General features: G+C 56.6%; 1 protein-coding gene across 3 annotated transcripts in view; it reads left to right on the top strand.

Moving 5' to 3' along the window:
- Nucleotides 1-24,405, top strand: part of KCNH6 (potassium voltage-gated channel subfamily H member 6) — a 122,897-nt gene that overhangs the window by 37,610 nt on the left and 60,882 nt on the right. For all 3 annotated transcript variants that reach the window (XM_075911217.2, XM_075911219.2, XM_075911218.2), the window contains one exon: nt 16,784-16,939. In XM_075911217.2, the coding sequence (XP_075767332.2) occupies nt 16,784-16,939 (156 nt within the window). The remainder of the gene's footprint in view (nt 1-16,783; nt 16,940-24,405) is intronic.

The raw sequence follows: 24,405 nt of genomic DNA, 5'->3' as shown, positions 1-24,405 counted from the left end.
AGCACGTCAGTGTTCTTGTGCAAGAACGCGCGGCCAGTGTAGACAGGCAGCACGTTTTTCTGCAAAAGCGGTTGCTTTTGCGCAAGATTGCGCCAGTGTAGACACAGCCTTCATGTCTAACTGGTTGGCCGCCCCGATCTAGCCCCTGCCTCAGGAGCACGCTGCAGTCGGAAACGGCCACTTCTCATTGGCAAGGGGGTGTGGACCTGCTGCCTTCGCCTCCCCTGGCTGCCTCCCCACAGCCCTTGTACTCTCAGACCCTGCAGCCTGGGAGCTTGCCTGGCCAGAGTTTCCCCAGCCCTGCCTGCCTTTCCCCAGCCCTGCTCTAGGTCAGGAAGCCTCCAGCTTCCCTGGCAGCCCAGTCCCTCCTGCTCCACTGCTAGAGCAAGAGCGAGTCTGTTCTCCTCCCCTCCAGGAGTCCTTATTTATACCGCCCCCGCTGGGCCCTAATTGGCTGTCTCTGCCTCAGCTGTGGGCTCCACTCTCTCCCAGGGCTGGGCTTTACCCTTAAAGGTGAAGCCCTGTCACACCCGTGTTGATTTGTGTTAATTGCATTGCTCTCCTTTAATTCTTGGGGGCCTGTTTGAACTGCCTCATTATCTTGCTTGGGAAGGGTGTCGGGCTGGCATGGATATAATTATCCACGTGTTTCACATTCCCACCGCCTCGCTCGAGCCTGCTCTCCTTTGGGAGGGGAAAGGGAAGCACTGAAGCCCGGTGGTGTTTCTAACATGACCTGAATCGGGAAGCACTTGGGGGGTCTCCTGAGAATGGCGTGTTTGCAGCCTGGCTTCTAAATCATGGGGCGAAACTGAAGGGAAACATCAGCTGGTTTAACCCAGTGGAAGGGAAACGTTGAATCTCTCCCTGCTGCTGGTTCTGACCCTGGTGTGTGTCCAGTTAATGTCCTTTTCCTCTCTCCGTTCTGCATGTCGTCTTGTTTCCTTCCCCCCTCCAGTGGCTCGCCCTAGTTACTGTAGCAATTTACTCCCTCTCTAGCCATAGCAGGATGGCTTCTTTAGCTCAAGTAGTCAGGAGCAAGGCCTTTGGTGCTCAGTGACCCCAGCAGGGATGGAAAAGTGTAGTTGATTAACTGATAAGCAAAAGCGTATTGACTACAGGCATTCCTCCCTGCCCTTTGCCTGTATATTTTTTAGCAGGCTGGCCAGCAGTCTGGCTCAGTCCTGATGGGTCTGGGACCTACCCCCGCTGCAGTTCTGCATGTAAAGTGTGTTAGGAGCCTGGCGGGCAGGCAGCCTGGCTCAGTTCTGGCTCGCACCATGTCCAGGAGCTCAACCCCCTGCCAAACGGGCTGCTGCCACCCCGCGCTGCTGCCTCTTTATCAGAGGCAGCAGCAGTGAGTGACAGGCAGCCAGTTTGCAAGGGGAGCTGGTTTTTAAACTGGCTCCCCTCATGGACCAGCTCCCACCTGGCACCCCATGCTGCTACCTCTGATACAGAGGCAGCAGCGCAGACTGGCAGGGGCTCCTCGGGAGTGAGGCTGGTGCGCACTGGCCGGCCCCGCCCCGGGGACTCTAGAATAGTCGAGTAACCGATAAGAATTCATGAGGTTACTCGACTATTCAGTTAACCGATAGTTAACATCCCTAGTCCCACGTCCAGTCCCCCACTGGCCATTTTGTGTATGCATGACGGTGCAGCCCATGTCCCATCCCGGCAGCCTTCACTTGTGGTGCCTCACTTCAGATGAAGGCCATCTCATGTCGTCCTCCTCCTAGCGAGTCCTAGGGGACGGGCCGTCCATGCAAACTGGATGCAACCCGGCTCGACCTCTCCCTCGGGCCATAAAAGAGTCCTGCTGCGCGCTGTCCGTCATCTTCTTGTGCCACTGAAGCTTCTGGGCATCCCTGTGATCGCTGAGCGGGTCGCAGCAGCCCATGGTCAGCACCGAGACAGCTGCTGGATTTCAGCCAGTGCGGACGGGAGGCTGCTGCTGGCCGGGCAATCAGCGGACGAGGTGCCTTATGAAGGGCCCAGGAGAGAGAGGCAGAGCCCAGTGTGGGACGCTCATAGTCTGCATCTGAACTTCCCAGACTCGCCGCTGTCCTGAGCCAAGCAAAGAGCCGGCCCTATGTTTAAAGGTGCCTTATGCAGAAAATGCAACAGCTCCGCTCTCCAGTATACACATCTCCTGCCACACCTGATCAGTCCGTCCTAGGGCCTCCACCACCTCCCACCTCCCACTCTTTAATGCATTCTGCCTCACAACACCCAGGGGAAGGGGCCGCTTTTCTGCTCAGGCCTGATGTCCAGTTTTTCTTCTCACCATTTAAGCATGTGGCCTTGCATCCGCCTACTCTTTAGGCCCAGAATTTCAAGCGCTCAGGACTAGCTGCTGGAACCAGATTTTCAAAGGAGCTCTGCTCCCAGCTAGGTGCATAAGGACCAGGTGCAGGCAGCTCATAAAAGCCTAGATAGCTAGATAGAGTAGACTGGATGGATACAGAAGATGTGATGGGCAGAGAAGTTAGAGGAATAGGCCTAGGTTTGAGGGGCAGAGAAGATATATAGCTGGATAGACAGACAGTAAGGAGGTTAGTGAAAAGAGAGCGCAGGGAGGTGGACAGAGAAGACAGCACTTGCTAATGGTTCCCTTCATTAGTCAATGCACCATCAACCTGTGGAACTCCTTGCCAGAGGAAGTTGTGAAGACCAGGACTTGAACAGGGTTCAAAAAAGAACTAGAGACTTTCATGGAGGATGGGTCCATCAAAGGCTATTAGCCAGGATGGGCAGGAATGGTGTCCCTGGCCTCTGTGTGCCAGAAGTTGGGCATGGGAGACAGGGGATAGATCACTTGATGGTTACCTGTTCTCTTCATTCCCTCTGGGGCAGCCGGCATTGGCCACCGTCAGCAGACAGGACGCTGGGCTAGATGGGCCTCTGGCCTGACCCAGTGTGACCGTTCCTATGCTGGTTCCCCTTGTCGCCCAGCGCACCCCAGCGGGTTCCCAGTCACAGGCTGCCCACAGCACCGGAGGTGAAGGGGAGGGTAATTGCCGCTCCCCGCGATCGCTCTGACGTGCTAATGAGCCGTTACACAGAGCAGACGGAGCCCAGCGGGGGGATGGAAGGGAGCGCAGGGGAACAGTCAAACTTGGCAGAGGATGAAAGTTAAAATAAGGGCTGAGCAACTTATTCCCCGCTCCTGCGGGTCCCCCTCTCTCTGGGGGAGGGACTGTGCTTCCTGCTTCTCTTCCCACCCCCGCACACCAGCGGCGTGAGTCTGTAGCAGCACGGGGGTGGGGGGCAGCGCTGGACTAAGTCTCCTCGCACATGCTGCTCCGCCCCCCTGGCCAAGAAGGGACGCAAGGCTCGGGAGGGTCTCCGGGCCCGCTCAGTCCTGGGCTGTGCAATGAGCCTGCTAACAAGGGCGGCACCCATTCCACACCTAGGAATTGGAAGCGCCGTCGCGTGGGCATGAGTCTCGGTTCATCCCGGCCTGGGCTGGATCTCAGGGCAGGAGGCCACTGGCCTGCGAGTGTGATGTTAAAGTTTTAGGGACCCCTCTTCCCTGAGGTGGTGTCAGGCTGGGCCTGTGGAAGGGCAGGGACGGGGGTGTCGGCTCAGAGCACACAAGATCTAGCCGGGCAGATGCCAAAGTCTCTAGGGCAGCTGCTTTTTTCTGCGCTTTCAAGCTCAGTGGTGTCAGAAGCAGGAGGTGACGGCGATTCGCTGGCTGCCTGAATCCCCAAGGGTCCCTGGGTCACAGGCCCAAGGCACCAGCGTTAGATCAGATTTGAAGGAACGTGCAACCATGCGAGTGTTGCCCTGTTTCTGCCCCCCAGCCCGGCTCTTTCCCTCTCCTCAACTCCTTTCCCCATCCCCCCTCCAGTCCCCCCTCATTTCCCCCTTTCGGTTTCTTTCCCCCTCCCCCTGCTCTCCCTTGCAAGGGCAGCCCCTGCTCCGTTAGCTCTCCCCCACCGGGAAACCTCCCCACGTCTCCCTCCCTCCCTCCCTCCGGGAGCTCAGCTCTCTCTGCGCCTGGCTGCATTCAAGCTCCAAGAGCTGAATTCTTAAGCACGCGGTTAATCTCGGGGACATCTCCCTGTCCTGCCATAAATCACCTGTGGGCACCCCCACCCCCTCGCTCTGCTCATGCCGCTCAGCCTGGAGTCTCGCCGATCCCGGCCCCGCTACGGCACCATTGGCGTTCTGGAGTCGGGACGGTGGAATTCTCCATTCCCCTTATTCCCAGGGCAGCTCGACGCCCTCCCCCTGCCCAGGGCTGCGGCTCCCGGTGCCGCCTGCCAGCCCGCAGTGAGCTCCCTTCAGAGAGGAGTCCCGGGGTCTCCATGTAGGCCCTTACGTGCTGCAATGCAGGGGTTGCTATTGTGACAGCAGAGGCTGAGTTACACCTGAAACCCAAGGGTTCCCTCGGCCCAGGCGCCCCGGGGAAAACCAGGCCCTGGGGGCAGAGTGGAGAGAGCTGGCCTTCGTTAGCCTCTCCTTCTGACAACTCCGCACCTCCCTAGAGCTCCATAGGCCCCCGTCCTGGGATGGAAGCGTCCCAGAGCACAGGCGCCGGAGATCCTTCCTGCCTGCGGTGAGGGACGGGAGTGTGACCTAGTGGCTAGAACATGGCTGGCAGGATGCTTGGGCTCCGTGTCTCGCTCTGGTGGTTGGGGCTGTGGGCCGGAGTCTACGACTCCTGGGGTCTGTCCTCATATAACCTCTGGGCACCTCCATGTCTCCATCTCCTCCTGATCCCTGCCTGCCCGTGGGGTGGGACGGCGTGAGCTCATGCCTGTGAGGCGCGCTCCATCCCTGGCCGAACGCAGGGCAAAGTGTAATCCTCCCCCCGCCCAGCCCAAGTCCTGAGGGCAGAACGGCCGGGAGAAGCACGTGGCCTCGGTTCCGGTGCTGTGCATTCTGGGAGCTGCAGATCACCCTTCCCCGAGTGGCCCAAACGGTGTGGGGGCAGGTGTGGTCTGCCCAGCCTGGGGCGGCTGCTTTCAGCAGGGACTGTGGGGGACACCCGCGCTGGTACGGTGCGTTTCCCAGAAGGCCACTGGGCCGGCAATAATGCGACTTGAAGGATTTCCCGTGCAGACGAGGCCATGCCCGGGATCTGTAACCGCTGCAGGCTGAGAGGAACCACCAGGCACGCTCCAGTTCTGTCGGTCGTTCTCTGCCAAAGCCCATTAGTCTCTCCTGGCTCTGCGTGGCTCGGGAGCCTCGCGCCAGACTCCAGCCAGCTCCTGATACTTTGTGCAAAGCTTTTTGAAAACTCCCGTTGGCCTTTCCCCTGCCCCAGGGCTGCCGGGCACGAGGAGCAGGAAAAGGCTGGCTCCGGCCGCAGGCTGGACAGCTGCGCCCGTCTTGCAATGGCTGGGAAGTTCAGAACCACCCCCGGTCGCGACGGCCCCCTCCTGGCAGTGACTCGACAGGTTTGCAGCCAGCTGGCATTTTGGTCTGGTTGGCCCCAGCTGTGGCATGGAAAACGGCTGTCTGTTTTCTCTGGCTTTGGGTTTTAGTCTGCCTTGTCAAATCACTAGCAGGAGCACGGTCCTTCGGGTGTCTCAGGGAATCTTTGCCCCCTTTCTTTTCGAGGGCCAAAGCTTTGCTGGGGATGGGGAGGGGGGATTTCTTTGGGGCTTTTTCGTCATCGTCGGTACGTGTTTACTCTACGGCCACGGCGCCCGACCCTGGTGATGCTGGGAAAGGAGGGTATGGCACACCTGGGTCTCGAGCAAACGAATCTGCTCATTAAAATGGGCCCGATGTGACTGTGACCTTTGAAAGCCTGTATCGATTGGTCTGTAAGCCCTGTAGAGCCCTTCCCCCACCTCTGCTGCAGCTCTGTGGTTGGACTGCTCCTCTGAGCCACAGGTCTCCAAACTCTTTATGAATCGCCATTAGGCCCGTGTGTGAGGCAGGGAAGGATCCATCGTTATGCTGGCAGGGAAACTGAGGCACAGAGCTGGGTTTTCAGTGGTCAGTGTCTCACTGACCTCACGGAGCTTTTGACCTGCTCAGCCCCCAAGTGACCAGCTTTCCCCGGGTATGTCTACACTACCCTCCTAGTTCGAACTAGTGGGGTAGTGTAGACATACCCCCCCAGAGCCATCTGAGGAGCTGGACCCTTTGCAAAATCTGGCCCCAGATGCAGGGGGGCTGAGTCCACATAAATCCAGCGCTGAGCTTGTTGGCAAACCGGGCTACGCTGTGGGGCTGAGGAAAGCGCCCAGCCGTCCTGGCATTCCGGCAGACGGTGCCTGGCTCTGGAACAGTGGCTGACCGGTGGGGCCTGAGTTGGATCTGCGAACCCACTCAGCTGTGCTCACACGGCTGGCTCCCCCCCGGCCGTCTGCCTGTGAGCTTGAGACTAGCCGGGAATGGCGCGGCTCTGCGCCCCGCCAGTGGTGTTACAGCAGGGATGAATTCAGCCCGGTGTCCGGATCTGAGCGGTAAGGACAAACTCATGCCAGATGGGGGCCGGTGCAGCTCCCACTGCTTTACCCCGGCACTGGCTTTGATTCTACCTCGACGCTTGCAATTGAGGGACAAAAATTCTCCTTCACGGGGGCTTAATCTCCTCCCCTCGCACAACAAAAGCTTTGCCACGGCAAGTGCAAGCGCGCGCTGTCAACAGCGCCGTCCTGCTGACAAAGTGAACGCTGCTCGGGCGGGAGGTCGAAGTATTTTCTCTGCCAGATTGCCAACACGCAGCGTTTACACTGCCCGACGTTACAGCCTTGTTGCTAAAAGCAGAGTCACGCAGACGCAGACATACACGCTCCACATTTTGCAAGGGTTAGCTGAGGCCTGTAACCAGAGGGATGTTGCAGCTACCCTCTACCCTAGCAAGACACCTCCTGTTCCCAGGGAAACACCCCTAATGCCAGGTCTCCACTGGGGGAGAAAGTCGAATTAAGATACACAACTCTAGCTACATGAACAGCGTAGCTGGAGACGACGTATCTTCGCTCGACTTACCGCCGCGTCCCCACTGTGGGAGATCAACGGGAGAAACTCCCATCGACCTCCCTTACTCCTCGTGGCCCAGGGGAGTACCACAGTCCACGGGGGCACTATCAGCGGTGGATTTAGCAGGTCCTTGCTAGACCTGCTAAATCGAACCCCGGAAGATCAAACTCTGGAGCATGGGATAAGTATAGACAAGGCCTAACTTTGATCAGGGCTGGAGCATGAGAGGGGCTTGAAATCATCTGCTGACCAGGCAGCTGCATCTGGCTTGGAAACCAGGAGGGGAATGGCCCTCACAGGCGCTCAAACATGACGGAGCAACGAGCCAGAGGGTAACACCAGCAAAGCTCCCACCTCTTCCAGGTGCTCAGCAGAGGGTGGCCGAGGGGAAGGCTGCATGCCACGTTCGGGGCCTTCGGCATGGGGCGAATGGGAGGCTGGAAGGTCCTTTCTGTTGCCCCTCGGCTTCTGTTCCCCCTGGGTTACAGACCCTGCGCCCCCCAGGAGACTGTGTGGCTGGCAGCAGCTGTGCGGGCCCCGCTGAGTCACACACATGCTGGGTTGTTCTGCCGCCGGGCTCCTGTCCTGAGGCCCTGCGGGAGCTGATCCAGCCGTGCGGCAGGGTGACCGAGGGCAGCATGGGGCCTAGCCGGGCGGCCCAGTCTAACCCCTGCCCAGGGGTCTTGCCACAGGCGGGAGGGGAGGCAGCAGAGAAGATGCGCTGAGCTCGGGAGATGGACTGAGAACCCGCCCCTAATGGGCTGGAGCAGCCCGGGAGAGGATTCACTGGGGCAGACACTGTGTAGTGCTGCTGTAAGGGGCCCTGGCTGCCTCCTCACAGGCCCTGGCATGGGCATGCTGTGTCGGAAGGGGGGTGGCACAGGCCGCACCGGGGCTCCCGGAGCCCCAAGCAGCCCTCTCGGGAGCCACCGCACCGAATGGGTGCAGGGAAGAGAAGGCAAGTCCCAGCACGACGGCCGGGTGCTCCCCTCCCCTCGCTGCTGCAAGCCAAGGGAGACTCAGGAAGTCCCTGCCAGCCGGGGGCCCAGATGGCTCATTGCGCTCGTCTGGCAGGGAGAACCTGCCGGGAGCAGCCAGCTCCTGCCATGTGCAGCTGCAGCGTCTGCCTCCCCTGCCTGGCCCTCCCCCCGTGAGGGCTGGAGCCAGGGGCCTGGGGGGGGGGGGGAGCTGCCCCTTGTGAAGGAGGTCGGATCAGCTGGGTCCACTCGGACCCAGCCCCCTGCCTACAGTCTGGTCTGGAGCCCGCTGGGGTCAGGGCCCCGGCTCCGGCTAGACAGCGGAGGAGCAAAGGCCACTGGGTTAGTATCCAAGCTCCATGTTTCAAAGCTGCCAAAGCCAATTTGGCACCGGGGAGTTTGGGGCTTCAATAGCTTGGAGGGTGTGGGCTAGGGCAGCCTGATTAATGACGGAGCAGAGCTAGGTGCCTTTGGAAAGCTCGGCCTTCCTGGAAACAGCTTGTCACAGGGGGAGAGGGAAGAAAGGCGGGAGAAAAAGGAGAAGAAACAAAGGGACCCAGCGGCTGGCCCTGCTCAGCCAGCTGGGCCCCCGAAAGCTGCTTTCCTTTCCCTGCTCTTCTCCTGAGATCCCAGTCGCTTCTGGGGTGGCCTCCGACTTCCCGCCGCACCCCAGCCAACAGCCGGAACGACTCGCTCCTCCCTCGGGCTCAGCTGGGTCTGACGCCCTGCACAGAGGGGCTGCCACCCACGCAGCAGGCTGGTGTGAGGTCTCTCGTACGGAGGGACGTGGCTGGATTCCAGTGTGTCGTTGACAGGAGGTGCCGTAGTCTGGCCCAAATGACACTCCCCGCTGAAAACCACTGCACAGGAGCCTGCCAGTCAGGACTCCTGGGTTCTGTTCCCAGCTGGGGCTGGGGGCGGGGGAGAGAGGAGTGTAGTCTAGTGGTCAGAGCAGAGGCAGGTGACAGAAGCAGGCTTCTGGGTTCTGCGCCTGACTGCCCCTAAGCCTCCCGTCACCACAGGCCAGCCACCCGCCCTGTCTCATGCTCTCCTGATGTAAAATGGGGGTGATCGTTTTTCCCTCCCTTTGGAAAGGGCCTTGCACTCCCAGGGGGAAAGACGCCAGGTGACTGCAAAGTGTTGTTATCGCCCCTGGTTGGCGTCTTTGGGAGGAGGAATAACAGCCATGCGCTTCTTACAGAGCAGCCTGCTGCCAAGTCTCTTTGTCGGTGTTTGTTATTCATTAGAATTCACCGCAAGCTGGTCGTTTGCACGGCCGGGGCTCCAGTGAACACGGCTTATTTTTTCCTGGCTCTGGCCTGTGGCTTTGTGTTTCCTTGCGTGGCTAGAAACGCTTTCCGAGGCGAAAGGGGGCGAGTGAATACGGTGCTTCCGGGCTGGAATCGCCCCCTGCGCCTCTATTCGGGCAAACGGTTGGGAAAGGTCTGAGATTTTGCAGATGTCGTCGTGCATGCCTGGCAGCTCTCGGGTATATCCAGGGATGCTGGCTACGTCTACGCTTAAACCGCGTCGGCTCTGTCATGCTTCAGTGGAGACACTCACTCCCCCCGCAGAAGGGGTTTTCTTGTGGCTGTAGGGAATCCAGTTCCCTAAGAAGTGGTAATTAAGGGCTGGTCTATACTGGGAGCGGTACAGATACCTCTCTCAATGGAAAAATCCACTTCCTCTGCATAGCTATACCGACTGTAGGCAGCTCTAGATTGACAGAAGAATTCCTCCACGGATGTAACTACCACCTCTCAGGAAGGCGGAGCACCTATGCTGACAGGAGAACCTCTCTCATCGGCTGTAGGGCTGTAGACATACCCTGAGTGGATTCTTCCATCAGCCTAGCACTGTCTGCTCTGGGGATTAGGTTGCCAAGGGTCCCTCTAACCTTTTCCATCCATGTGCGGATTTTTTCTCTGCGTGTGCAGAATAAATGTTATGTGCACCGAGGCATGTGTGAATGTGCACCACCCATATAAACACAAAACCTCGCTCTGCTAATCCGCTGGGTGGCATTTGAATTTCTCCTGCGCGGCTGCCCAGGCGCACAGCTTACAGGGAACACTGTCCCCGGTCAATGTCGTTGGGCCAACTTAACTTCTTAGTGTGGATTTGACAGCCCAGCAAACCCTGTGGTGCTGTTTGATTCATACAAAGAATGGCACATCAGGCTGGATTTTTGGCTTACTATTTTTCCCTATTTCATGAGTTCTGGTTCTTACGTGACCAGCCCGTCCCTCATAAAGGATTCTGCTATTGACCCTACCAGCCCTGTCTCCTCCCCACCTCCCTCTCTAACTGGATTTATCCTATATCTACTGAAAAACTAATCCTAGCTGTCTGGCCCTTTAAAAGGATTTAACTGTGTCCACTGCTTTCCCGTTCTTTTGTGTATGTGCGTAACTGACGTCAGGGCAGATTTTAAAGTTCTGAGATGCTGGCCATCTGCTCCTGATTAGAGCAGCCTGAGCGCTTTAAAATTGCAGCACAGAAGAGATTGTTCCCTTCCCTTTCCCCCAGCCGCAATGCCGGCTCTGCCAAGGAACGCAGCTCCTGATAGGAGCATCAGCACGACGCGGTGCCTGTTGATGTGTTAATCCCCTGGCCTGTGAGCTGCTGGCCTGTTAATCACAGAGCGGAATGAGGGAGATAAGGAATCGGTGCCTTCCACCACGGAAACTAATTGCCGCTGGGAGCAGCTGTGCGGCAGAGACATGCCTAGATGAGGGTTTGAAGAACAGGCGCAGAACCTCTCGCTCGCCTTCCCACGTTACACAGTGCCCCGCTCCTATCGCAATTGTGGGGAGTGACTGCTGCAGTTTTTCTCAGGCTTCGCTAGTACGTGAAAGAGCTTTAAAAAAAAACCAAACACAAGGGATCTAAGTGGGAAATTGGCCGCATCAGGGCTAGTGTGCCAAGGGGTTTCCTGATGCACCCTGGCACCCTGGCCCTGACACATGAGGATGGAAAGTTCCAGCGCGGTGCTGCATTGTGAGGGTGCATCCTCTCGCCGAACAGTTATAGCCTGTGCTACCACAGTAGGTTTCATCCTAGAGGATCCCAAGGGACTGCACTCATGCAAAGCACACATAGAAATGCAGCTGCTTCTGGGGTAGGACAGAGCTGCTGTTTAACACAGCAGCTGGAAGGGTCCCTTGAAAGCAAAGAAGAGTTCTGCATCCGGTTGTTGTTAGGGAGGCGCAATGTAATCCCTCGCAGCGGAGTTTGGCCAGGACGTCGTGTTTAACACCCCAGATCGTGTGGAAGGTACGGTGGGATTTTTAAATAACTGCTAGTGCTCAAGGCCTCGTGGTTATTGCTCATTGAAGCACAGAGCCTCCTAGAACCATTCTGGGGCGCTGAATTTAGCTCTGGTTAAGAACCGGGCCTTGTTTCTCGGGAATCTTCCGAATTGTTGCTCTAGGAAAGGGCTTGCATAAGATGTAACTGTGTTCTCTAGACAAGGTCAACTGCAGTTAGCCTGTCAGTGGCTTTAAGGCAGGGGTCTCCAACCTTTTTAAGCATGAGATCATTTCTTAAATTGAAGTGCAATTCAAGATCTATCTCAAACCCAAGCACCCTTGCTCCGCCTCCTCTTTGCCTCTTCTCTGAGGCCCCGCCCCTGCCCACTCCATCCTCCCTCCCTCCCTTACTTTCACCAAGCTGGGGCAGAGGGTTGTGGGTGCAGGTTCTGGTCTTGGATTAAGGGATTTGGAGTGCGAGAGGGGCTCTGAACTGAGCGTGGGGCAGGCTGTTGGGGTGCTGGAGGGGGTTCTAGGTACAGGCTCTGGGAAGGTGTTTGGATGCAAGGGGTGCTAGGGCAGGGGCTTGGGGTGCACGAGGGGGTTCATGACTGGGGTAGGGTTTTGGGATGGGGGCTCCAGCTGGGTCCTGCTGACCTCCGGTGGCTCCTGGGTGGTGGTGCAGTGGGGCTAAGGCAGGTTCACCCTGGTCCTGGCCCTGCACCACTCCCCAAAGCAGCCAGCGAACTCCCTTCATCCCAAATCCTATTGCGCCCCCTCTCTGCTCTGTGGAGACAGGATCCAGAGTGGGAGGGGGGGCTTCCTGACATCAGCACCCTCCTCTCCTTCCCCTGCACCGCAAACAGGAGGGGCAACTCCAAGGCAAATGGCAGGAGATGCGCAGTAGTCGGAGGAGGGGCAGCTGAAGTGCCCGCACTTGGCCAAACCAGTCAGGACCCCCTGTCAGAGGCTCCAAGATCTCCCGGCAGATCCCGATCGATAGGCTGGCGACCACGGCTTGAAGTGCACCGGCTGTCATCGGCAGAACTCTGTCATGGCCACGCCGTTAATTCAGAGTGGCCTAGCACAGGCGTGCGCCGTCCCTTTGCAGGGACTCACGCCCGAATTTCAGGGGGTCTTCGCCCGTTGCTGCCAAGCCGCTCCGTGAGGCCTTGGCGTGTTATGACAGGGACGTGTGGCAGTCAGGCATTGGCAAACAAGGACCATGTCACTTCCTGGGGCCTGGGCATGTGCTTAGTATGCATTTCAACAGCAAGGTACGAGGCTGGTGCTGAGCGTGGCTGTGATCGTGGGCGTGTCCGGCTGTCCTAGCTCCGTCTCCGTCTGTCTGTATCGCTACGTGGCAGTCCTTGCAGGCCTTGAAATCTCCCCGATCTGGGTCACCTTGTTGCACGGCGGGTGATGCTGAACTCTCGCGCTCCATTTTTCAGCGTCCCAGCCTCCCAAGCTGTGCGTCGCCAGTCTCAGTGCCCCGTGACTCCAGGCTGTCCGAGGCCAGTGTTATTAAAGCCGTACATCTTGCCTCCGCGACAGAAACTTTCCTCCCCCGGGCCACTGGCTTATGAAATGCTAAGAAGAAGCCCCCCTCCCCCAGCTGGTTAGGCGGCGAGGAGGAGCCCCGGGCTACACGCCGATCTTTATGAGCCTGCGTTTGGCAAGCAGCCTGCTGATTTACAGAGTCAAATATTTGTGACCCTTCAGGATCGGCGTGTTTAAAGGCTCTTTAAACTCCCAGGCGGCAGAGCAGTTATTAGAGGTTTACCTAGGGGCTCAAGTCAGGCTCTGCAGAGTCTCCTGAGCCGGAGTAAAGCAGGGTTCTGTGCCCCGGTTGGTCGTGTGGTGGTGTAATGAACTGGCAAATGCACATGGGCCCTGCTCCTGCATGGAGGCGGAACAGCTGATGGGCTAAGGAGTGGGCCTAGGCTTCCGTCTCTGTGCAGCTGCTGGTCAGAGCAAGAGCTCGGTGGTTGGGTGGCCCTGGCTTTGTTCCTGGGCAGGGGCCGGCTGGTAACGTGCCTCCCAGATAGCTGTAAAAGTGCAAAGTTCTATAAATACCTGGGACGGCTCCTGGGAACTTGGAACTCGAAGATCCGGGGGGCGGGGCCACGACACTGCCCCAATAACGAACCGGGGCCCAAACTGAGCCTTGAGAGCCACCATGTGGGCCCCGCCTCCTCCAGGCAGGGCGTAGGCTGCACCAGCTGGCCTTAGAGCTGGCAGAACTGATTTCCCCATCTGCTCTGGCTCAGCTGTGTAACCCGTGAATTGGGAGGGGAGGGGGGAGCCAGGCTGTACCTGCTCCCCCTTCATCCTCGGGTGTCTCTGCTCACCCCAGCTGCCGTTCCCTCCCCGCCCGCCCAGACAAGCGATGGTTGTAGCTCACTCTAGGCAGGATGTTTCTATCCCCCTTGCAGCCCTGCACAGATCCCTGGGCAAGGAGTGAGCGAGGGTGGCCAGTTAATGAGATCTTGGTAAGTAATTGACCATTCATTATCAGTGGGAAATAGGTCACTGGAGGGATGATAGGAGTTACTATAGAGAACTTCCTGGGTGTCCGGCTGGTGAGTCTTGCCCACATGCTCAGGGTTTAGCTGGATCGCCATATTTGGGGTCAGGAAGGAATTTTCCTCCAGGGTAGATTGGCAGAGGCCCTGGAGGTTTTTCGCCTTCCTCTGTTGCATGGGGCACAGATCACAGCTGGAGGATTCTCTGCATCTTGGGGTCTTCAAAGTATTTGAAGGCTTCAATATCGGAGATATAGGGGAGAGGATTATTCTGGGAGGGGTGGGTGAGATTCTGTGGCCTGCGCTGTGCAGGGGGTCAGACTAGATGATCATGATGGTCCCTTCTGACCTTAAGGTCTATGAGTCTATGAGTAACATAGAACTGATGCGCCAGGCTGATAAAAGGGCTGGTTTTAATTAAGTCGTTAGCGCTGCCGTCGGTATTGCATGGCAAGGAGCTATTCATTGATTCTGAACGGCATGTCTCCGGGGGGCAAACACAGACCTGAGCGTAAGTTCGTATTTCTTTCTGAATGTTTAATTACTGGGGCTTTCCGTGCCGACGAACGGAAATAACAGCCCTGGAAAACCAGAGCCGTCAACTCTGCATCGGCTGGGACACGCCACGCAAACCTGCATGTCGACCAGAGCTCGAGGCGGACACCCAGGTCCTCAGCACCGCCAGCTGGAGCCAGACACTCAAGAGCTCAGCTCCCAGTATGCATTCAGGACTTTGAGCCCTTTAAAAAACACTCCCCCTGACCCCGATCACTGAGAAAAATCGCACAGAGCTGTGACCTGACTCGGTGGGATCCCCTAGACCTCTCCACATTTGATGATGATTCTGTGGGACTAATTATATTTCAAGATCCATCATTTAGCCAGTTTTTAATGAGCTCTGTTTTGATTTTGTATATAATTCTAGGGCTGGTAGAGACCTCAGGAGGCCATCGAGTCCAGCCCCCTGCCTAAAGCAGGTCCAACCCCAACTAAATCATCCCAGCCAGGGCTTTGTCAAGCCCGGACTTAAAAACCTCTAGGGATGGAGATTCCACCCCCTCCCCAGGGAACCCATCCCAGCGCTTCCCCACCCTCCTAGGGAAATAGTTTTTCCTAATATCCAACCTAGACTTCTCCCATTTTCTCTTGAGCCCATTGCTCCTTGTTCTGCCACCTGTCAGAACAGTCTCCCTCCATCCTCTTTGGAACCCTCTTCAGATAGTTGAAGGCAGGGACGGATTAAGCAGGGGGCTAGCCAGGCAGCTGCCCGGGGTGCCAACCTATGGGGGGCGGTTGATGGCAGCTGTAAGGGGCACCGCGTGCCCAGCCGCACAGCACCCCTTAGAGCTGCCACCAGGCACCACGCACCCTGGGCCAGGGGCCGCACGACGCCCCTTAGAGCTGCAATCAGGCGCCACGCAGGGGCAGATAAAGGGCAGGGCCCCGCGCTTCAGAAAGCCCCGCGCATGCACCGTGGCAAAAGGGGGACCCCGCGGAATTATGCTGCCCAGGGCCCCGCAAAACGGTCATCTGCCCCTGGCGCCACGCACCCGATTGCAGCCGTAAGGTGCACAGTGCGCCGGGGGGCGGGGCCGCGCATGCGTCGTGCACCCACTGCCCAGGGTGCAGGAATGGCTCGAGCCAGCCCTGGTTGAAGGCTGCTCTCAAATCCCCGCTCGCTCTTCTCTTCTGCAGACTAAACAAACCCAAATCCCTCAGCCTCTCCTCGTAGGTCATGTGCTCCAGCCCCCGAATCATTTTCGTTGCCCTCCGCTGGACCCTCTCCAATGAGTCCACACCCTTTCTGTAACTGGGCACCCAGAATTGGACGCAATCCTCCAGACGTGGCCTCCCCAGTGCCGAATAAAGGGGAATCATCACTTCTCTAGATCTGCTGGCAACGCTCCTCCTAATGCAGCCCAATGTGCCATTAGTCTTTGAGGCTACAAGGGCGTCCTGTTGACTCGTGTCCAGCTTCTCGTCCACTGGAACCCCCAGGTCCTTTTCTGCAGAACTGCTGCTTAGCCAGTCGGTCCCCAGCCTGTAACGACGCTTGGGATTCTTCCATCCCAAATGCAGGACTCTGCACTTGTCCTTGCTGAACCTCAGATTTCGTCTGGCCCAATCCTCCCATTTGTTCAGGTCACTCTAGACCCTATCCCTGCCCTCCAATGTATCTACCTCTCCCCCTAGTTTAGGGTCATCCACAGATGTGCTGAGGGTGCAACCCATCCTCTCATCCAGGTATAGTGCTGATTGTTTCATCAGAATATCTAGCGGAGAGACTAAATCTCGTGACAGACGTCTGCGAGTGTTACACCAGCACAGTTACTTCTATCAACCCAGGTTGTACTCGCATCATCGTGCAATGCTTAGATCTGCCTGGCCAGGCCCCATGGACCATGAAACCATATTGATCTATACGGATTAATTTCCCATCCTGTTCAACCCCCCCCCCCCCGAGCATCTGCTGCTCCTTCCATCACTGAGTGAAACAATCACAGCAAGTGGCTGTTGCCTCCTGGGAGACCTGGGCATGCAGCCGTCCCTCCAGCAGCAAGAATCTGCTCCAAGGCCAGATCTGGGAGGTGATGTGGGCAAGCGGCAGGCTGACACCCGCAGCAATCTGCAAGAAGGTGGCTCTGGCTTGTCACAGGCTGGGGGCATGCCTGCGTGGGGCTCAGAATGTGCCCTCTAATTTTATTTCCATTGATGTGTGGAATAAATTGTATGTGCACGGAGGCATGTGCAGATGTGCACCACCAGTAGACACACATGCAGCCGGCTGTGGGTGCTCTGCTAATCAGCTGGGCAGCATTTGGATCTTTCCTGGGTGGCCGCCCAAGTGCTCAGCTTACAGGGAATCCTGGGGCTTCACCATTGAGAGGGGATGCCCAACTGTAGCATGGCGACCCTTTTAATATCCAAAGGGGGCTCCCGCCCTGGTGTTCTCTCTCCCGGGGAGTCCCAGGTTTTAGGGCATGAGTTGTATCCACATGGGGGGGAGTTTGCAGGGGTGGGCTATGCTCCAGGCCCCCCCCCCCTGCTCTGATCCGGTCCCTGCTCTTTCCCGTGGCAGCGTCGTGTCTCCGGTGCCTGGTGGACGTGGTCCCGGTGAAGAACGAGGAAGCAGCCGTCATCATGTTCATCCTGAACTTCGAGGACCTGGCCGAGCTCATCGCTAAGAGCGCCAGCCGGAGTCTCCACCAGCGACTGTCCCAGGGCTGGCGCCAAGGTGAGCCAGACGCGGGGTCCCCGGGCAGGGAGGGGGGGTGTGGGCTTGTGTAGGGGCTGCGTGGAGAATCCGAGGCTGGAATTTTCTCTGGAACTCACTGTGCTGCGGGGCTGGAGGCCTGGTTCGGCACCGGGGCTCCGGCCCAAGCAGCGGCCTTATTGCCAATGGCTCTGGGAGGCCGCATGGTGCCACAGGAAGATCTCGATGAAGACTGAGCTGCCGCTGAGCCTGGACCCGTAGAGAGTAAATGCCAGCGAGAAGGAGGCAGCTCCGCAGAGGGAGGCGGATGGAGCCCAGTCTCCTGGCCGAAAGGGAGCTGAGTGCTGGGGCTGGGGGTCGGGAGGCGAAACCCATCCTCTCCTAAGCCCTCCCTGACCCCTTGCATCTGCCGCCGCCTGCGCGCTCACGGCTGCACCTGGCCTAGGTGTGTCCTATGCCCCAGCTGCCCTCGGATGGAATCACAGAATCACAGAGCTGGAAGAGATCCCAGGAGGTCATCAAATCCAGCCCCCTGCCCAAGGCAGGACCAACCCCAACCCCAACCAATGATTTCCCCCCCCACACTCGATAGCTTGCCACGCCCACCCCTCTCACCTAGCCAAGCAGAGCCTGTCCTGCAAGCACGGCCAGGCCTCTCCTGGACCCCCCACTACTCCTGTGCCCCGTCCCGCCCATCCATTGCCCATCCGCAACAGGGCCACCTGCCCCTTGCCCTCCATGGACTGCCAGGGCCGCGAGCCCTATCTCAGCCCTTTCTTTCCAGCAGACTGCCCGGAGACAGCCTCCTGCCCAGGATCCCACTGCTCTCCCGCCCGTTTGCATGGCTGCTGCCTGCCCCGTGCATCCCCCTCGGGCAGAGCCTGCTTCCAGCCTGCGCTCGTGCACTTGGAAGCATGGAGGGAAGTCCCACCCCCAGCCCCATCCACTCCACCCTTGCTGAGCCCTCGGCCCGACGCTCCCCGGGGTTGAGGGGCTGTTGGTTTGGAGAGACGCACCCGGGCGTGCCAGCGCCAGTCTCAGGAGACGCTGCTCTCCAGGGCGTGGAGTGACACCGGTCTGGAGGCTCTGGCGGCAGTGGGGAGCCGCTCTCCTGCTTCAGACTCTCAGCTGGTCAGGCAGGATTCCCTTCTCCCCGCCCTGCCCTGTAGCATGGCCCAAGGAGCCAGGTGCCTGCTGGGGACTGGGGCCAGGGGGTATGAAGTGGCAGGCAGTGGCTGCTGTCCCTCGCCTGGGGTGGTGCTCCGATCACAGAGACCCGTCTGTTCCGTGACTGGACTCCAGGGTGTCCCTGAACCCTGCGGAACGGGCTGCCCTGGGACATCTGCGTTAGGGGCCAGGAGGAAGATTCTGGAGGCTGAGTCCCGCTCCCCAGCTCACCGCTTGCTCAGGGGACAATGCCCCTTGCCTGCCCTGTTTCCCAGCACTGACGTGTGTGCTCTGACGTCATCTCCCGGGGCCCTGCGGCCCCATTGCTTTTATGCTCTGGCTCAGTGTTTCTTAAACTTTTTAAGACTGAGGAACACCAAACAATCATTTTTTTATGAGGAACAGCATACAAAGGGTTGGGGGAGAAGTTACTGAGCAAAAATAAAAAAGAAAGGTCGCCTGCTCCTTTAAGGGTGGCCATTTTGAACTCTGTTGTTCTCCGCAGCACATCTCCGACTGCCTCGAGGCACACCAGTGTGCCGCGGAACACAGTTTAAGAAACGCTGCTCTGGCTGGACGCAGGAGCCCTTTGCGATGTGTGTGGGGGGGGTCCGTCTCTCCCCCTTTGGGGGAAGGGAGGAGGTGAGGCTCGTTGGCAGCCAGGGAGCAGGATTCTGTGACTGATGAATGAATGTTTTATTCTTATTGCCTCTCTTACCGCAGCTCTGAGGGTTCCCAGCTGAGAGCAGAGTCCCTCAAGGCCTGGCACTGTGCAGACACAGAATAACAGGCAGGCGCTTGTCGGCTAAGTAGATTAGATCAAGAGAGGGAAGGTCGTCGGGGGCTTGGAGGGAGAAAGTGAGTTGTCAAAAGTTTCACAGCAGCCCATAGGCCGCGTCAGGAACAGAACCCGCATCTCCAAAGTATTTTCCATCTTCTCGCTAGTTTAAAATGTTTCCAGTCTGGTGGCTTGGCCATCTCTGTGAATTCTTAGACGCTTCAGGGGGTAGCCGAGTTAGTCTGTTACAGAAAAAAAAAACAAATGGTCTGGTAGCACGTTATAGACTAACAAAACATGTAAATGGCATCATGGGCTTTCATGGGCACAGCCCACTTCTTCAGATGACCGGTTTTGTTAGTTTATAGAGTTCTACCAGACCATTTGTTGGTTTTTTTCTGTGAATTCTGTTGTCCCTGGTAGAGAATCGAGATGTGAGGTCCAGCAGAGCTGGCTGAGTTCTTCAGGGATCTGGAGGCATGACACTGGCCTTTAAATATGCGTGGAGGTATTTCACTATATCATGTGTCCTTGCTGTGTGTGTTAAACATCCAGCCAATTTTACAGGCGTCTGCTGTACTGTTGCATATGCTCACATGTATGCCAGGTTCTGGATTCATTTTCGTTTGAATAGAATCAGATTAAGCAAGTCTCTAAGGGCACGTCTACACAGCAGGGCTAAAGTCGAATTAAGTTATGCAACTTCAGCTACGGCCGTTGCATAGCTGAAGTCAAAATACTTTAATTCGGCTTTTGGTGCGGTCTGCACAGCAGGTAGTCGAGGGAAGAACCCTCTTCCTCCATCTTCCCTTACTCCTCATGAAATCATAGAATCATAGGCCTGGGAGACCTCAAGAGGTCATCGAGTCCAGTCCCCCGCCCTCACCACAGGACCAAGCACTGTCTAGACCAGTGGTCCCCAATGTGATGCCCGTGGGCGCCATGGCACCCGCCGGGGCATTTATGTGCGCCCGCCAAGTGATCGGGGCCGGCCCCGCCCCCGGGTGTGTGGCACATGGGCGGCCCCTGTCCCAGGCGTGCTGTGCATGCGCTGTGCTGGCCCCGGATGCGTGGCGTATGGACGGCCTCACCCCCGGGCACGCGGCGCATGTGCGGCCCCGCCCCTGGGCGCCCGGCAGCCCCAAAAGGTTGGGGACCACAGGTCTAGACAATCCCTGACAGGTGTCTGTCTCACCTGCTCTTCAATATCTCCAGTGATGGAGATTCCACAACCCCTGGGATACAGGAGTTGCAGTAAGAAGTCTTCCGGCTCAACATGATTTTGAAATAACGGCTTGCTGTGTAGACGCGCTCTTTGTGATGCCGAAATAACTCTGCTGTGTAGACATACCCTAAAAAACATCCTCCCTCCGACGCACTGAGCTAGGAACATTTTTGCCCTGTACAAATGTAACACAGGGCTGCTCCAGCAGGTGGCGCCAGTGTGTGGGTGCCTGTAATTCCTTGGGGTCAGAGTATGTCCCTCCCAGGAGGTCTGATTCCAGGCCAGCTTTAGGATTCGGCCGTCGCTAGGTAGCATGGCCTGTGCTAGGGTGGGAGCCAGGCTCGGCCTGTGTCCTGCAGCTGCCCTAAAAGCTGCCCCCTGCTGTACGTTAGCCGCATTGTCCCTGGACACCGGAGTGAGACACGAGGGACACATCACAAACTCCTTTCCTCGCGCTCCGTGGTGTCCCACCAGTTCTGAAGCAGTAGCACAACAGCGGCTACAGCCAACTAGCCACAATATTCTGAAAAATGTAAATCATTTTGTGAGCCAACTAGCCCCACTCAACCGGCCCACTAGCCCCTACTGGCTTGCGTGTTGGACAGGATGGATCTAACGCCTAGCTAGATGCTCGAACGCTCCGCTCCTAGGCCTGCTCTGCATTGCTCATGTGCCACAGCTGCCCGTTGGGGGGGCAAGATCAGCGACTGGTGCTCAGAGCATGTTCCTCTCCTAAGAAACTGACAGCCCCAGGCGGTTTGCATGTCTCTCTCCTTTCCCCGCGAGAGGTGGCCTGTCTCTCCAGTACAGCGCGATCACGCCTGTTTCACTAACTAAGCACGGTCCGTGCTAGGATGGGGGACACCCTGGACTCCCAGCAGGGACCTAGGAGCTGCCAAGGTGCTGGTTTCTAGGCCCAGAAATACCCTGAGCCTGTTGTGGTTGTTCAAGATGTAGAAGGTGTGGCATCTACAGCTTCTGGCCTTGGCATTCGGCATGTGAGCTGCAGGGAACGGAGACAACAGCTGAGCCTGTGCAGAGTTACAGCAATAGCTGGGGGAAGGGGAGGATCAGTAGGGTCAGGGGTTCCTCTGCGGGTCACAGTGTGAGCCAACAACGGGCCAGAATTCCTGCCCAGGAGGAGCGGGAGCCTCTCCATCAAGATCGCTCCAGGTGTCAGGTGTCCCATAAGGAAGCGCAGGGTGCTGTGCTTTGTGGGCCTGCTCCTCCAAAGCCCTGCACCTCGGGTAGTTATTTACCTCCGTGCAAAGTGGGCGTAGAATGCCAAAGAGGAAATATTGACATGCATTGTCAGTGATTTAAATCCCAAGCACTGCTCCAGGCTGGGGACCATCTGGCTAAGCAGCAGTTCAACAGAAAAGGACCTGGGATTTACAGGGGATATGACCCAACAGGGCGCCCTTGTAGCCCAGGAAGGCTAACGGCATATTGGGGTGCATGAGGAGGAGCATTGGCAGCAGATGTAGAGACGTGATTATTCCTGTTTATTCACTACTGGGGTGAGGCCACATCTGGAGTATTGCGTCCAATTCTGGGCCCCCCACTACAGAAAGGATGTGGACGCATTGGAGAGAGTCCAGTGGAAGGCAACCAAAATGATGAGGGGGCTGGAGCACATGACTTAGGAGGAGAGGCTGAGGGAGTTGGGCTTATTTAGTCTACAGAAGAGAAGAGTGAGGGGGGATTTGAGAGCAGCCTTCAGCCACCTGAAGGGGGGTTCCAAAGGGGATGGAGAGAGGCTGGTCTCAGTGGTGGCAGGTGGCAGAACAAGGAGCAATGGGCTCAAGCTGCAGTGGTGGGGTCTAGGTTGGATATTAGGAAAACTATTTCCCTGGGGGGGTGGGGAAGCCCTGGGATGGGTTCCCTAGGGAGGGGTGGAGTCTCCATCTCTAGAGGTTTTAAAGTCCCGGCTTGACAAAGCCCTGGCTGGGATGATTGAGTTGGGGTTGGACTCAATGACCTCCTGAGGTCTCTTCCAGCCCTGGGATTCTGTGATTCTAGGATTCTAAATGGCAAGCCCCCATGCAGGAGAATGGAGAATCTAGCCCCGTGTCTGAGTCCTCCATATTCCTGCTGCGCAGTGTTTTAGAGAAGGACATGTGCACTGTTTCCTCAGAGAGGTAGCTGGGAGCCGGGCAAGAGGAGCTAGAGTAAAATTCTGGATCAGTGGGTCTCTACCAGGAGTGGGTGCCCCCCTGCGGGGACTCGCAGGTCTTCCAGGAGGTATGTCAGCTCATCTCGATATTTACACACTTTTACAACAGGCAACATAAAAGCACTAGCAACGCCAATACAAACTAACGTTTCACACAGCCAGTGACTTGTTTATACTGCTCTACATACAATACACTGAAATGTCAGTACAATATTTGTATTCCAGTTGACTTATTTTGTATTTATGTAGTAAAACTGAGGAAGTCGGCAATGTTTCAGCACGAGGGTGCTGTGACACTGTTGTATTTTTATGTCTGATTTTTGTGAGCAAGTATCTTTTAAGTGAGGGGAAACCTAGGGGTACATAAGACAAATTAGGCTCCTGAAAAGGAAACAGTAGTCTTGAAAGGTTGGGAGCCACTGGTCTAGCTAAGGAGCTCCCCAGTGAAGCTGTGAGAATCCTTTCCTGTTTTCCTGATTCCAGGAAAGCTCTTGGTTTAGTGTTGGAAGAAAGTGACCCCTTCTGAGATCCTTTCCCATTGTTACCTGACTATATTGACACATCTTATTGACTTATTAGGAGTAGTGAAGCCAAAGACTTTTACAGTCCCATGGTCCGCCCTGGACGTGCTATAGATGTGACATAGAAACTGGGTACAAGATGCATATCGTCAGAAGTGGTTTTTTTCAGTCTCATCTGACTATTATGTGCAATTATTCAGGAGGGGCCAGGATTTACAGCTGAGGTGTCCTCGCAGGTCTTTGGCGCCGTTGATGATAATAACCAGAAGGCTGCTTGCATGTGTGCTCAGTGATGTGGGCCGTGTCGACTTGTGGATTTAGTCTCCACAACAAACCCCAAGAGAGCCCCCAAAGACCACAAACCAGATAAGGATCGAAGGTGCCAGGCCAGGCTTATTGTTAAGCAACGTACAGTAACAGTTGTCAGTAGACTCTACTGAACCACTATGCATCTGTACCCCGTAACAATGGACTGACTCAATCAGTGGGAAATTTCTACTGCCCCCTAGGTCATCCAAAAACTGTTCCCCCAAAACATCACTTTATATACAGTCACAAACAATTACACATCACTGCTGAAGTATCAAGTTGCCACCCTCTGACGTTGTCAGGTTACCACCCTCTGATGCTGCTTAGATACCACTCATCGCCCCGTACCTCATGGTTTGATTAGATCATCTCTATCCATCATGTTGTCGTTTTAGACCCTTTCCTGAACCTGGGTTGGTATCTGTGAGGAAGGGGTAGGGTTGCCAGATGGTTGAAACAAAAATACCGAACCCCCCCCCCCCGCCCCCTCCCCCCCCAAAAAAAAACACTGGGGAAGAAATTCTGTTGGGGGGGGGAGACCAAAGTTATTGAGCCAAAACAAAAAAAGGACTCCAAGGATGACTCCCCTACCTGGAAAAGCCAAAAAAAATAAAAATAAAAATAAAACAGCATTAAAACAGCATGTCCCCTTTAAGTGCAGGGATAGGAACAGGGGAACAGTTGAGCACTGCTTCCCCTAGGTCTTTTGGCCAGCAGCCATTTTGTGCCAGCAGCCTTGGGGAACCAGGTAAGCATGGGGGCTGGAGCCAGGAGCCTGGGGGTCAGAGGGAGGCTCGGGGGGGGGGAGGCCGGGTGCTGAGTGTTTGTAGAGTTGCCACGTGCCCGGCATTTTCGTCCCCTGGATGGGGAAAAATTCAGAAAATATCAGACATTTTAGGTGTCCGGTATTCTCTGAATTTTTTTACTGGACAGGTGAATGTCAGACACCTGGCAACCCTAGGCGTGGGTACCAAGGTCTTTTTTAATGAGCTGGTGATGCCATGTGCTTTCAAGTTCTGACCAGTACCAATGACTGTTCTACACCTGGGTGTATTACCAATTCGCGTTTTGCTCTCTCAGCCCTGTTTGTGCCAAGTTCTGTGAGTAGGCGCCTGCTTCTTGCTCACTGATTAGCTTTGCTTTATGTTAGCCACGTTTTGTCTGTTGTTAGCTAGGCCTCAGGCCTCAAACCAGGCCTGTGCTGCACGGGCTTTTGTTTTAGGCCTTCATCTTACTACATTATCAACCTGGTCTCGGACATTCTCCAACATGAGGATTATTTGCACTACAAGATTCAGGCGCCTGTGTGCC

This window comes from Pelodiscus sinensis, chromosome 29 (genome assembly GCF_052426305.1).
Source record: "Pelodiscus sinensis isolate ZL-2025 chromosome 29, ASM5242630v1, whole genome shotgun sequence".
Lineage (NCBI taxonomy): Eukaryota > Metazoa > Chordata > Testudines > Trionychidae > Pelodiscus > Pelodiscus sinensis.
This window is presented reverse-complemented; position numbering and strand designations above follow the sequence as displayed.